The sequence below is a fragment of the Meleagris gallopavo genome, chromosome 10 (genome assembly GCF_000146605.3).
Source record: "Meleagris gallopavo isolate NT-WF06-2002-E0010 breed Aviagen turkey brand Nicholas breeding stock chromosome 10, Turkey_5.1, whole genome shotgun sequence".
In the NCBI taxonomy this organism is placed as follows: Eukaryota; Metazoa; Chordata; class Aves; order Galliformes; family Phasianidae; genus Meleagris; species Meleagris gallopavo.
In genome coordinates this window covers 13,481,206-13,496,420 of record NC_015020.2, presented here as the reverse complement: position 1 = coordinate 13,496,420, position 15,215 = coordinate 13,481,206, and the positions used below count along the sequence as shown (strand labels likewise).

At 43.6% G+C, this 15,215-nt stretch overlaps 1 protein-coding gene across 1 annotated transcript; it reads right to left on the bottom strand.

Moving 5' to 3' along the window:
• Positions 1-3,411: 3,411 nt before the first annotated feature.
• GPR52 (G protein-coupled receptor 52) lies at positions 3,412-15,207 on the bottom strand. The gene has a single exon (XM_031554838.1). The coding sequence runs from the start codon at positions 14,990-14,992 to the stop codon at positions 13,907-13,909; it is 1,086 nt and encodes a 361-aa protein (XP_031410698.1). The 5' UTR covers positions 14,993-15,207; the 3' UTR covers positions 3,412-13,906.
• Between the last annotated feature and the right edge of the window lie 8 nt (positions 15,208-15,215).

The window sequence follows — 15,215 nt, the reverse complement described above, 5'->3', positions numbered from 1 at the left end:
GAAGCAAACTATATTAGCATTTCATTTCTGAGAAGCATGTGGCCCAGTATAATTAAGACAAATGCTTACACGACGGGCACATATAGCACATAAAACATTATTCACCGTAACTGAAATAGGAACATTTGATACTACAGCCCTTCCTAGGCAGGTAGGTGCCATTGCCACTGAGGACAGCATCACTCTGCTCACCTCCCTCACAATCCCCTTCAGCCCTGCAGCCCATCCTGTGTCCCCTTAGTAGAGCCATGCAGGGTTTGGCGACGTAAGGATGTACTGAACTATTCTGTGTTGAAATGGCAAGAAAATCCTCAAGTACTGCTTCAAAAAATCAGGTGAGGAGGCTCTACAAAACTCTGTCTACATGCTGAACACACGTTCTGTGACAGTAACTTTCATCCTGCCAACTGCACATAAGCGCTGATCCCATTCAAGCACCATCTTGTAATTGGAAGCATTTGTGTGTATTGTTTCTATTTTAAATCTATTTTAAAGGCTTCATCATCACTTTGTGACCTAGCTTCCTTATCTTGTTATTTCTATGGCATTCGTTGCAACAAATAATAAGGCCAGCTTTCAGCACCCAATTACAGGGACAATGTTACCCTGTAAATGCATAAGACAGCTTTTCATTAAACTTGCTCTCACCAATACATCACTACCAGTGATGCACTCTGATAGATTTTAGTCTTGTTTCTTATGGAAATAAACCCTCCCCAGACCACGTGGGGCTCCTGCCTCCCTCCCTCTGGATCTCAAGGGAGAGGAGAAAGGGATGCTCCCCAAGCAGCACCTAACACAGAGCTGCTCCACACCGCCCATCCTACTTGTAGACAAACTGTTTATGACTGTCATGACAGAAATGGAAAATTAATGACTTCAGACCCATTATTTTCACTAAATTACATCCTTCCTTGCCTCTGCAATCACTGTTGGGCAGCACAGATTCGTAAAGGTGCTAATTTCTGATGCCTGTGAATAGCTAGCCGCTTCCTAACACATGTGGATGACATCTTCATGTTCACAGAATGGCCCGGGTTGGAAGGGACCTCAAGGATCATGAATCTCCAACCCCCCTGCCACAGGCAGGGCCACCAACCTCCACATTTAATACCAGCCCAGGCTGCCCAAGGTCCCATCCTAGAACACTACGTTTATGACTCGTGGGTTACTCTGAGTAGGGAAAGGTCCTTCACAAGATCTCCCTTGCTTACATTTTGGGTAAAACATTCTTCTTTGTGACACAGATTTTGTCTGAAATTCATATAACTCTGAACAAGCTGTCCTCATTCCCATTTCTTCTCTGTAGTTCACTTTGAGGAAAAGTACATTATTTTCTAGCATTCAAATTAGTTACCCTCCGTTTCTTCCAGAAAGGGCATCACAGCTTACTCTTCCATCCAAAGATCCGTAATCTTTACTTTGGGGCGGTCAGCTGGGCTCTAATCGTTATTAAAACAAGTGCACCCTGCTATCTCCTTGGTAGCACCGGGCCTTAGCTGTTCCCATGGAGAGGCAGAAGGTCTAAGGCATTTGCACAGCCAGGGCGAGAGGCTAACGATAAAAATCTGTCGTTAACAAAATCCGCAAAATGGAGAGGCTGAGGACCACCACCACACTAACTGCAGATACATGTATTCGCAGTGGTAACACCTGTCTTTTGGTGTTTGCTCAAAGAGCAGCCCGCTCCAGAAGTACATTTCAATATGACACAGCCCAGCAAGACCAATAAGAATACAGCAGGTACAGCCCAACAAGAAAGCAGAGGAAAACAGCTTGCAACAAGTCTTTGTTTCATTTGATTTCTTTTTTTTCATCCCAGTTGAAAATGCTCCCAATTTCAATTACAACTTCGAATCTTTGAAATGTTTTGATCAACAAAAACTTACTTGCTTCGCAACTGCTCTCCATTAAGTATGAACTGCTTGTGCCCTTGAGACTTCCAGTTCCCAATTTAAACTGGAAAAAGTAATATACAAATATTTTATACCAATATTTATACTCAGAAAGGACACTTAACTTTACTTTTCACTTCTGATCTCACCCAAGTGTTGAACAACACGTACGCTGGCACACCACGACTCTGCCAGGCTCTGCTGCCCTTGCAGCCAGCAGGAACACCCAGCCATGGGCTCAGGAAGCATTCAGTCTGCTCAGTTACACCAGCTCTTCATCTCCAGCCACACTGCTGCCATTCACCACGCTCTCAGAACAACACAATGCAGATTCTTCCTGGAGCATCATTTGCTGGAAAAGACTGAAAGCACCCAGGTTGCTCAGAAGACCTGAAAAATCAGGCCAGGTCTGCTTAGTAAGCCCAAATGAGTATTCAGGAACTTAACTTTAAAGCCTCAGTACTCCAAGTGCAGTTTTACCACTTCCTGTTATATCCTCCAAAAAGATATCACAATACACAAAGCTCTCCAAGCCATGTGATGTAATTTTTGCCTCAGGAAGTGCTGCCTGATAACCACTTGAGAAGCTGTACCCCAGGAAAAGAACAGAGATCTGGCTCTTGTTTTCCTAAGTCATCCACCACTTCTGAGGTCTGAGAAAATGACTTTTCAAAGAAAAAAATGCTAGAAATCAGAACAAAGATAGGTAAGGATGGCTGTGGAAGCTTCTCTCGTCTCTCTTGCTCAGTCCTGTGGGAGAAATAAATTACTTAATCAAACACTTAAGAAGAGCATCAGCCCAGAAGCCAATAATTGACGATCCTCCAGTCACCAAAAGCAATGCTGGTGCTGCAAGGCTTCACTTGGTCCTATTTGCTGTGTTTGCAACCAGGTTCCTGCAGCACCTCCTGGCCCTGCTCCAAGCCCTCCCTGGAGCCCTGCCTGTGCCCAGATGGGCTCTCTGCAGGTGGTGCAGTGGGAGAAAGACATCCTTCCTCAGCCTCCCACTGTACATAAGCCCTAACAGTAGCCCTATGCACGAGGCTCCACTCAAACAAAAAAGTAGAAATTCAGTGTCTTCAGGCTGGTTCTGTGATCCAAGACCACATCTCAAGCATAACACACACAGCTTCTGCCTTGCTGGTACGACACTCAGTGCTCACACCCTGAGCATTCTCCAGCAGCATTTATCTCACAGGTCTGAAAATGTCCCACCTTCTGGTTTCCTTGCTGGAGTTTGGGATGAGCATGAGGTCTCAAATCTTGAAAGGCAGAACTACAGAAAGCAGAGTGAAAAAGAGCTTAGCACAGACTCATATGCAGCCCTACACGCCCTTTACCTCTTGTGAATGCAGTACTAATAACAAAACGTGTGCAAACTGAAGGTTGTCCATTTTACAGCCTATAGCTACATATCTGATCAGACTGTGAGACTTCGAAAACAAGACCAAAATAAAAACAAGAAAAGAATCTTTTCAGGTCAATGTTAAAAGTAAGTTTAGAACCAAGCTGGTTACAAAAGCCACTAGTTTATTAGGAGAATTAAAGAATCAAGTCTAAATTTAAAGCTCCATTATCTAAATGTTAACATTAGAACTACTTTAAATATTATAAGCAATGGTTAGCAAGACAGGATACAAATCTACTGGCAGCAAACACTAAATTCAGGCTCTGAATCTTAGCTGTGAATTCACAAAACTCCATGAACTATCAAATACAAAAGTAACACAATGTATGCTAATGCTGCCCTAATTTTGAAGTAAAATGATTAATAAGAAAACAGGTCAACTCAAATACAGCCAGAGATGCTGCTGCAACGGAGCATAAAGAACTGACAAGGCTGAACAAAGAGAAAGCACAAACATAACCTGAACTTGATTTGTACGCATGAGATTATTTTCTTGCGGACAATGAAGAAGGCACAAATAATAAACTGAAGCGTGACCACCAATCTTCTGTTACGCAGGAAGCTCTCAGAGGCTGTAAGAAGGCTTCCTGTCGCAGGAGTCAAGGAACCATGTTAAATGTCTAACAAGAAACCTACCCAATGGTAAACAGTACAGATACAGAGAGAAGATCACAATCTCGCAGATGAAATAAAATATTTTTCCATTAAAAAAAAGAGTACATTTACTACCAGGTTTCAGATTTCAAATCTATTTTTGAATGTTTGAATATTCTATCAGTCAACAGAAACAGTATCAGATGGCAGTAATGAAAAATACGATACAATCTCGAATGAATTAATTTGCCATACAGTGCCTTTTGTGCTCATACGATCTTATTTCACTTCAAGGAAAAACAGGAAATGCTGTTAAATCATAAAATAAGAGCAATGCAATCAACGAAGAATAGGTTGGGATTCAAAGGTTCAGCAAATCTATAACAAAACATCGCCAGTCTCTTTGGAATTCAGACATTCTAATCAACATTTTAATATAATTACTTTCCAGAGTTACATTATCATGTTTTTACTGTAATAACCTATATTTTAAGTTTCTCAGTAAGCTTCTAAAATAATGTAAAAAATGCATAATGTATAAAATAAGCATCTTAGCTATTTCACTTCACAGATGAGAAAAATGACTTTTCTGAGCATACTTTAACATTCACTTTTCAGTTTAGCACACACACACACAGATGCACACTTTTATTATGCAGTTCTTCGGTTCTCATTAGTAGTGCTGCTGATGCATTTGTCTCTACTGATGCATTTGTCTCTACTGTAATGGAGCTAGACATGAGTCACGTCATGTACCTGCCTAAACATCACAAGTCTAGGGCTCTCCATATTACTGGTCACCTGAGTAGAGAGAACTGAGCAGAGGCTCCTTAGTATTCCAAGATTCCCCCAAGTCAATACGAATTCTGCTTGCAGAAGGAATGAAGAATTAGACCAAAATATCTGTAATTAATAATTGTAACAAGCTGCCTGCTTTAGAAGCTGCAAAAGGGAATCCTGCTGAAAATACTGCAAAGTTCCAGTGCTACATAAGCATATTGTTTTTTTCAATTAATATCTTCTTTGTATGGAAGAAAAATAAGAATTCCCATAGACTTACTGGTTTCCACAAGTTCAGTAAATTCAGTAAGTACATGAGCAAGACAAAGCACTAACACTCATGTGTGGAACTTAGAGAAAAAACACAAACGCACCTTAAACAACAGTTTTAGTCACAGAACACTTATTACTGATGCTGGTTTTAAAGAAAATGTGAATGTGTTATTAGAGGCAAACCATATGTAACAACTCTAATTGCAGAGTGAAAGAGGTGGGATGAAAGTTCTCTACAAGAAGTAGAGGTGAGAACATCCAGTTGTGGAGATATGCTGATGGCAGAGCAAACTAGATGCTGTTTCCAACTCCATTAAATATATCAGTTCCACAGAAGTCTAGTTTGAATGCTGGATTTTATTTTTAAATGAATAATGTGTTATTCCAGAAAAAAAATGACATGCTGGTGACCACAAGAGGAACGCTCTAACCTTACCACGGCCCATCAAGGCCTTGCTCACTGTGGGATCCTGCTGTTAGTCTCACTGCTATATTTTGTCATTTCTGCATTTTAAAAAGTTATTGAGATAAGGTTAGAAGCCCTTTTTGTAGTGGACTGCCTACAGCATCTGGGCCACCGTGCAGGGATGTCACCACCGTGAGTGGAACCCAGGCCATGCCAGTTGGGTTCCACTGGCACCTGGCAACACAGCCCGGCTGCTCTGCAACATGGGTGCCTACCTCAGTCAGATGGAGAATGAGGAATCCAAGAGAGAACCATCACCTGCACAAACATCTCAGGTCCATGCTCCAGAGCAGCTGGCTGAGGCCCGGAGGCCACTGTGCCCTCCCCTCCAGTGACTGCTGCCCCAGTGCCTGCACAGCAGCATGGTTGCCAAGAGGCTGCCATCTTTCAGCCAAGGAACGTGACAACGAAGTCCAGCCCTCAGCATGCCCGTCAAACACAAGAAGTCCATTTGGTGGAATGATGCTTCCAACACCTATCTTGTCGTTGATGAGCCAGAGCTCACAGAGGTGCAGCCAACTGCAGAGCCTCTGAGAGCTCATAAATCTCAGAGCAGGAAAGATTCCAGTGAGAGGTCAAAACGTTGAAGCTGTCCGCAGTGGGGTGGCTCCGGAAAACACCAGGCCCAGCTCCCATTATATTCCCCTGGGAGGGAGGGAGTTCACATGAAATAACCCTAGGCAATGGAGGGATGACAGGAAACGTTCTGCATCTTCATTTCTTGTTCAGGGCATTTCGTGGGTGAAAAACACCAGCAGGGTTAATATGGTTTCAGAATGCTTTAGCTAAGCTGGAGGTTGAAAGCAAACAACAGATCTCTTAAAACACACACGTCTCTTTTGCAATTCAAAGTCGCACTCCTCTCATCTTTCTGATTTTCAATCTTGGCATGGCGTCAACTAACTCTTCTCCTCCACATGATGAGTTCCTCTTCCACCACAGCAGCTCCAACAGTGATGATGCTTGGCTGCTCCAAGACGGCCAACAAAGAAGTGGGCAGAAAAGGACAGCCCTGGTTGCCCCTGCCCCATGGTTAATCTCATGCACAGAGAGAGAACCTAGCCCAGAAGAGTGCAGACGAGATAGAGTGTTAATTCATAATCTAATAGTTAGTAGTTTAATTATCAAAGAGATCTATAACTACACTGTTTGAATCAGAAACCTCATGCTGATGGTACTGATGCTAACAGTTTTCTTTCCTTTTTTATAACTACAAACGTCTCACTGCTTTTGGATCAGCTGATGTTTATTAAACTAAAACTTCCCTAATACTTCTTACAGTAACCCAGAACCTCTTCTTGATAGGAAACAGACACCGTTTGTTCCACGGCCAGCTGAAAATTCAGGGCTGTTTTTCTACAGGATCAATAATTACATTTCTCTCTTAAATCTCATCTGCCTTTCCAAATTTAAATCTTACGCCAAATAAATCACAAACAGATATTCCTCACCTACGTTGCATCCCAAATCTCTTTTTACCAACGTAGAACATTTCTGGCTTGCTATAAGTCTATTTTTCTACCACAGACAAAATCAGCATCACAAGAGCACTCTGTTGTGACTTTCATTTTTAAAATACAAGCATCACTTAATGCAGAAGATTCATCAAATCAGATGAGCACCAAGCACAACCGTACCAATGCCCAACCATCACAACCATAATGTCCCTCCAGAAGCTGAGTTGAGAACTCAGAAGAAAGGAACTGCAAATGCATGAGGAAAACAGGTAACACTTCCAGCTGCACTTCAGCAATAAGCCTCATATACTCCCAGCAAAATTGAAGAAAATACAAAAACGAGAAAGTATCTCCATAAATCCCATCCAAAATGTTAATTCACCACCCAAACAGTTTCTTTATCTGTACATTCACAAACAAAAGCAGTGACACATCACATTTCAGCCCAAAAGAAAAAGCTAGGAGAATCTGGCACCTGTGCCTGAGGCTTGCTGCCAAAACTCCCAAATTCCAGTAAAAAAGGTACAGCAGCAACTTTGTTTTGATACCACAGAATGCATCCTAAGTAGACCTAGGACTAGACACAGCTCCTTTGAAGCTCCCTCTCATACTCTTGTAAAGGCTTTTACAGAAGTGAAGAACATATCTAAGTATCAGCAAAACTGAATTTAAAATTTGTATTCAAATAAAATTTAAAAAAGCCAGAGATCAAGCACAGAAATAAAGCAAAGTCAGCAAATGATACTAATTAACTGCTTCTTCCTGAGATGCTAGATACCAGAAAGTACGGTCTCCTTAAGTCCTGAGTTGAAAAATTAAAAATCTTAAAAACAATTTTGTCATGATAGCACGGAATTGCATTTGCATTTATTAAATTTTTTTAATGTTTTATGTCATCTTCATAAAGCACTCCGAGTTATTGCCTGAAAACATTACATAGCCAGTATTCCAGACACAGCAGCGTGGGGTAAAGGCCTTTCCCTGACAGCCTGCTTGCTGGTTTGGCTCTGGTTGTTTCAGCACAGACTGTACTTATCTGACTCCAGCCACAAAGCAGTCCTCAAAGCCCTTGAAATGAAGAGAAAGCTCCCACAGAAACCTGCTGTTCTGTGACCGTTTGCAATCCTTAAGTATATACGTATGTGTATACATACAAGCTGCATGATCATTATAGAAACTGGAGAGCCAAAAATCTGCCTGGTTATAAGCGATTATTTTATGATTCTGCTCCCCTATTGAGGGCACAGGTGGAAAGGAGACCAATCTGTTCCTGACCTAACAACAACTCATTACTCTCATCACACGGATCTCTCCTTGAAATGTTTATTTTTAACTTACTGCTCGCCATTAAAGATTCTAATCCACAGCCTCCTGCAAAAACCTTGCCGAAGCCATGGAAAGCATCGCTGCCTTCAGCAACCTGTCCCACTGCTTTTGGGGCAGATCACCTTCGTGCAGCCCAGTCCAACAGGAGCCCCCGCAGCTCTTGGGGTGCAGGGTGGGATGACAGAGGAGCCCAGAACAGCTGAGGGAAAGGAGGCGAGGCAGGGCCCAGCTTCATCCTGTTGCTGGAACAATTTAAACCGCCCCAGGTTTAGTCAGTGAGCATGAATCAGAGATTTAAATGGCACGCTGCGCTGAAAAGGATCTACAGGGATAGGAAATAGAGGGGAATACATCTTGCGAAAGGACACAAATGCCTTAAGATTTGATGCTCATCATTTAAGCACAGATACAAGCACAGACATCCAGTACCACAGCAGCATTAAGCAGTGCCTGGCCCCCAAAGCCCCAGGCTGGCTGCCCTGCACAGCGTACCAGGAGAGCCCAGCCGAGGCCCCAGCAGCTCCTGCTCCCCTGCACAGCTCCCAGCCCCACCACCCTGGCACAGCTGCTAACGAGAAGCTGCATGCTGCCACCAGATAATAAGCATTAAGAGCCTGGGGCTGCAGCAGACCTCTTGCAGAGGTCAGAACGGATCCAGCCCGAGCGCTGGAAACATCATTTGTCCATTTACAATTATAAATTTAAACGTCACACAAGAGCAGCTTTTAAATAATTTATGCCCAAGTATAAATAACACTTGAGAGATCATTCAAGGGCAGAAACCTTCACTGGATGCAGGTATTCTCCTACCTAAAGCACGGGAAATGTGAAATACCTGCATGCTCTATGAGTGATGCACCTCGTTGTCTCTCTGTCACTCCATCATACTTTTCCAAGTCCAATTTGTCATGCAAATATTTCATTACCTGGACTTCATCTGTGAAGCATTTGAGCTTATTCAAATAATTTACAGAAGAAGAAAAACCAGACAACAGGCAGATGTATTCCATGCCAAGAAAAGGAAGAAACAAAAAACAATATCAGATGCAGAAATACTCTCAATGCTGACATCTCTGATCCTCCTCAAAAACTTCAGTTTGTCCCTTTTTCTAACATTTCTGCTCATAAACTTAGATTACGGGCCAGGGCGAACACCAAAGTAAAACCTCCTTCCCTGGCAACCACTGCATGTATAGAAGTTTCCTTGCAATCAGAACCATCTGTGCTTTGCTCACAGCGAGCTGCAGGGTGATGAGCACAAAACGCCCGCAGCGTTTCTGCCACGTCCTTCTCAGGAGGGTTACGTCTGGCAGGAGGCAGGGTAAGATGGTGATAAAATCCCAAAGATCTGCAGGCATTTCCACGGCCTCAAATAGCATTTCCCAGCCTGCTGTCAGCACAGCTGGAAGCACGAGGACCTCCTTCTACTTGCCCCTGTCCTTCGCAGTACTTCAATAAAGGAAAAGCCCGGAGAAATGGTGGATGTGAAGGTGAGATGAGTGGTTGGCAGTGTTTCCTTGAGGCTCTGCTGAGGAAGAGTGCCCTCAGCAGCCTCTTCTCTGCTCATGCACTGCCCTGTTAGCACCTTGGAGCCCCGCTCATGTCTTCTGGAAGGATTTTCCTGCTATCGAATGGAGAAAGGAGTCAGTATACTCTACCAAAAAAATTGAGATGTAAATTAGGTTAAATAGGGGGGAAAGAAACAGGTTTTATTTGAGCTTTGTATTTGGCTTAGCAAACACCGCGCACTCCTCCCTCCCTGTAAAGGCAGCTCCAGGCTGGGCACCTGCCCAGCACTGAGCCGCTGCTGGCAAAGGCTTCTTCCCACCGCAGCAGCACCCTGAGGCAGAGATACAGACATTCAAATAACAGCACAAAAATCCATAGATGTGCTAGCTGGGCTACAAGTGTATCAAAGAATCACAGAATCAATATGTAATATAGAAAGATGAAAGAGGTCCATGTTGAGAACCAGCTGTGGGATAGTATACAAACTAATTCATTTCCCATCAACTTGATATCCCGTTGCAGCAACTATCTCTTGTTGGTATTGAAGCTCCACTTGTCTTATGCACAATAATAAGCTAATGAAACTGCAAATCATTGCGTCGATCCATGATTCTCAACAACCAATTTCTAATATTGATTGGCATGTCACTTTACCAAAAAAAAAGCCATTTTTACTAGCTTTGCTGAGGGTGAAAATAAAGCACGGCTACAGATATTCAGCTGGCAAATACTAACGCAGTAAAATATTTGGAAGAACAAAAAATAAATGCAATTTTTAAAAGGTGTTCATAAACTGTACCACAAAAGGCGGCTCATTAAAGAACTGTTCAGCAGAGGAGACGTAAAGATTCTGCCCAAAAATAAACCTAGCATGACACCTCGTGCTTTACCAAGTACAATCACAAGATGTGTTTGTAAGCAGAAGTGGGGAAAAAAAATCTTACTATGAGAAAATCAGTAAGAAAGCATGTAAAACACCACCTTATGCTTTTTGTGACCACCATTTTCTTTCTCTGTAAGGAGTGTTTCAAGGGGAAATCACCTGGCTGCTTTAGGAAATAAAGGAGCCTCCGTGAAGAGAAAACCGCTCTTCTGGTGGCACTTTGGCTGCCACTGGACAATTGGGGTTATCTTGCCTTTTAATACAAGATCATGAAACTTGACAAAATAAAGACAGACTGAAAATCAAAACTGACAGGTCAGGAGAGTGAAATTTCTACTGGACTTTTTTTAAACTCACCAAAACATCCAGCCCTATCATTTCTGGAAGAGAATTCAGCACCAGCTGGAGTCTTCAGACAGCATTAGTAAAACAGCAACAAACCTCCCTTCGATAACATTTGCAATCATGAGTTTAAAAAGCACTGTAAGAAAATGAAACACATTTACTAAATTTAAAAATTCATGTGACTGACCACCATGTCAAACTCTGTCATGTAGGGAACAGCACCAGGTAGCGAAGGCTTGAACTTGGCTGGGGATTATTTGACATACTCCAGGTTTACATAGAACAGGTTGAAGTGAGTGGAATTCTGGCTTCAGACACGCAAGTCAGCGCTCTTGCACCACTGTTATATCGAGGTTCAAGGAAAAAGAAAGCAAGGAACCTGGGTACCTACAATTCATATGCAGGGTAGGGGATTTCTGCCAGGTCCTGTCCCTTCAACACCAGCCTGAGGACCAAGGGAAGTGCCACGTGCCAGCTCAGCACACAGGGAGGGAGGTTTTGCTGCCTGCCCCACGGGCTGCTGCACCAATCCTACAGGGCTGCACAAGCAGGGTTCAGCTAAGGCACTACTGATACAAATGAGCTAGCTTGTGTATCTCAACATGTCTGAAGCTACGGCACCACATAAATATGCACCTGGTGCCTTCGAGTTGGGTTTCTTCTTTTTAATAAAAGGTTTGGTCAGCTACAAGGATTTCCTAGAACTCTCCTTGGATTTCCAAAGGTCACACCGAAACCTGTTACGGGAAATGCCAACAAAGCCCTGAGCACAAACGCAGAACTATTTCATTGGCTTGAAACCAACCACACGAGCTGGGAGGAATGAGGCATTTCCCCACTTGTTGGCCAAATCTTGTGCACCGAGAACCTAGCCAGGCAGGAAACTAAGTACATCACCACAGAGAGCACAAATACAGGCCTGGTTTTTGAAGTGAGACAGGGTTGAACAACCTTCTGGAGCAGCCAAGGAGACTTCTGAAATAAACAGCAGCTTCTCTAAAGAAGGCAGGAAGGCAATACACACGTTGCCACAGACATGAGTACGTGCAAAGAACGCTACTCGCTTCTCCATAATATCTGTCAGAGATCATCGTCAGCAACAGCTCAGCTTAGCTAGAGGAATGTTTCAAGTCATATTTCGATCTGCTTTAAAGGCTGTGTGATGATAGAAACCAGCATACAAACACTGAGGACAGAAAGCAGGCAGTCCTAGTCAGGGATTTTAAATGGGCAATTCCAAAGTCCTTCGGAAGGTCGCTGGAACCCAGAAGAACTTGCACAGAGAAGAGACGTAACATCAGGGAACTACAATCAGGCTGGGTTTGATATACATAATACTACTTTATTCCATTGTTTCATCTTTCTTACAGGTTTAAAAACGTACAGGGGTTCAGAACCACCTCCACAAAACAGAGAGTACACCAGTATGGGAGATCTAGAGTCAAACCACAAGTGTGCGAACGTGGTTAGCTTCCATTACAAAAAGTAATAGGCACGATATTACATATGCGTTTTGGTGAAAGGAGGAATCATAGTGCAGTGTTAAAAGGCACCAATAATCAATAACTGGGCCTTTTTTAAAAGCCAATAACTATCTAAGAAAATTACATTTGGTTCAAAATAATAATTTGTTTTATCGACTGGCATGCATCTGAACCCCTGGCAATTTATTTCACAAACCCAATGTGCGCCCTTGCGAAATAAAAAAGATTTAATCAGTGGACCTGAAAGTCAGTTCACTACAAAAGGAAATACTGAAGCTCGTTGCCTGTATTTGATACCGAACTGCCTTGTTCACCTTCTCCAAGAGCACTTGTCTGACAAACATCTATTCAACAACTGCACAGAAGGATTTCTCTTAAAATGAGTGCAGTGTTTTAATCTTGTAGCACTGACCTATCCCATGTGCTAGGAAAACATTAGGCACAGACCACAGCTTACATTTTCTCTTAAAAAAAAAAAAAGTAATTTGAAAAGAATACAGGATGTGCAAGCTAGGTTCACACAAAGGACTGGCAGCCACAACAGTAAGCCAGACTTCCAAAAGAAAAGGTTTCGTTATTTATTTTTAATTTTCTAAGCAGTGATGCGCACTGCTGTGTGCAATTACCATATCTGCGTTAGGATTATTCGTGTAGACAATAAGGGAAAAGCTTTAGTACACCCTAAAGGACACTACATCAACACTGTGTGCTAATTTAGCAGGATCCAGAGAATGAAAGACAGAAGAAGTCCTTACAGGCGGGCAGCTGCAGTTACTCAGCTTACCTCGTAGGTGCCCTCAAACTAAACCCCTGCAACACGATGGGATCTAAAGATGCATGGGATGGAGGGGGCCGGAGAGGGGTGGAAATAAAAGGAAATGAGAGGGGAAGGTTTGGTTGTAGCAGAATGTGCCTTTTTATCCAAAAGCATCACTCCCTGCGTAGGTTGTATGCACTGCAGATTGTCTGTGTAACTGAAAATGGTACCAGGTGTGAGCAGAGACAGAGCTGGTTATTGATCTGCAACATCTACTGCAAGTCCTCAGGAATATAATTTACGGATAGCCACTTACTGTGTAGTTGATTGCTTCCTCGTAAATATACTTAAATTCAGAAGGCTACAGTATATTCTGACACAAAGATAGTAAGACAACTTTTCTACGAGGGAGAAAAGAGAAGGTAGTAACTAACTCGTTTATTTTGTGAGGACTCTCCTGCCACGCAGGAGCTGCATCATGCCCTTTGGAAGATTTAAGTTCTGACTTTCTCTGTTGTCTCTGCTGAATGGCTCTGCTCACAATTTCAGAGCTACAGTCAGAGTCCAGCGACCCCTCTTACAGCAGCCTTTTCCTTTCCCAAAAGCACTTTTCAACTCATTTCTAACAGCATAGCAAACTATTCAAGTAAACATTTCTCCTCTGGTTAAGTTCCCAGATGCAGCAAATGCTATCAAAGCTCCACGTCTGATGGCACGCGCCAGTGTTCATTAAATGGAGCAGGAATTAGCCCGTTTCCTTGGTTTAGGGTCCTGTACATCCCTATCCTTTAGACACGTGCAAGATGAACACATGGTCTCTGACAGTCTCCGTAGTCCCAGCCTGAAAACACTGTTGGAGAGGCTATAGATCACACAGTTGCAGAAACTATTGCTTATAGCAAGCCACGTTGTTAAGAAGGAAAGCGCGGGGTTCTCCAACACCCTAGAGCTCTCCAGCAGGAAGTATATGATATAGGGGAGCCACAGCATGTAGAACACGCTGGTGATCCGAAACAACACCATGGCATAGCGGCGGTCAGGGCTGTGCCCCGTCTCCCCAGCAGCGTCCACTTCGTGGCTGGGAAAGCGAGCCCTCCGATCGTTGATCTCTTTGGTGTGCTGCCGGCAGATCTTGAAGATGTGGAAGTACGTGAAGCAGATGACAAAGGCAGCAGGAGCGTACAGTAAGCAGACGATAAAGCCAGTGAAGTAGGCATTAGTTAGCCAGGAGGTAGCACACCACTCAAAAATATCTCCGTGGTAACCAGGTTTTCCCCAGCCGAAAAAGGAAGGCAAGAAGATCAGGCAAGAGTATATCCAGATCAAAATGATGCAGATTCTCAAGCGACAAGGTGTGACCAGTTGATTATAGGAGAGAGGCTTTGTTATAGCGAGATAGCGATCCACGCTGATGCAAGCCAGACATGCCATAGACACGCTTTTTAACACGGAGATGATGTATCCGAAAACTTGGCACGTCAGGGACTCGTGGACGCCTGTTGAATAGTGGAGCAGGGACAGCGTGGGGACCAAGCAGCTCACTCCAACAAAAAGGTCGGCGTAGGCCATGGTCTGAATGAAATAGCTGGTGGTGTAATGGTGCAGAAGCGGGGCGCAGTGGAAAACAAAGATAACAGTCAGGTTACCCGCAATGATCAGGAAGGTGAGCAGGACGATAACAACTGTCTCAAGGATACAGATGTCGACTGCGTTGTAGTGACCAAATCCCAGAGGGCAGGAGAGGTGCTCAGACAGGTTCACCACGCTACCGCTCATATTCAGAGTCCTCCATTCAACCCATCGCGACCGGTTCATGTTTCGTGGTGGGATCACTGTGGCTGCAGGCAGCGGGCAGGCGACCCGCTCAGCGGCAGCCAGAGTGCTCCAGTGTCCCACAGTCTCTCCTGCTGCCAGTGCTTACAGGTGGGAGGGTTCTACTGTCCCACAGCTGTTGATGCTCCTCAGCATCAGCGCATCACCTCTGGCACACCTTAGCTTTAAGGAAAGAAAGAAAGAAAGAAAGAAAGAAAGAAGGAGA

Bases quoted from the DNA above. Each gene is read 5' to 3' on its own strand.
- GPR52 (XM_031554838.1), bottom strand. From the start codon at position 14,992: ATGAACCGGTCGCGATGGGTTGAATGGAGGACTCTGAATATGAGCGGT.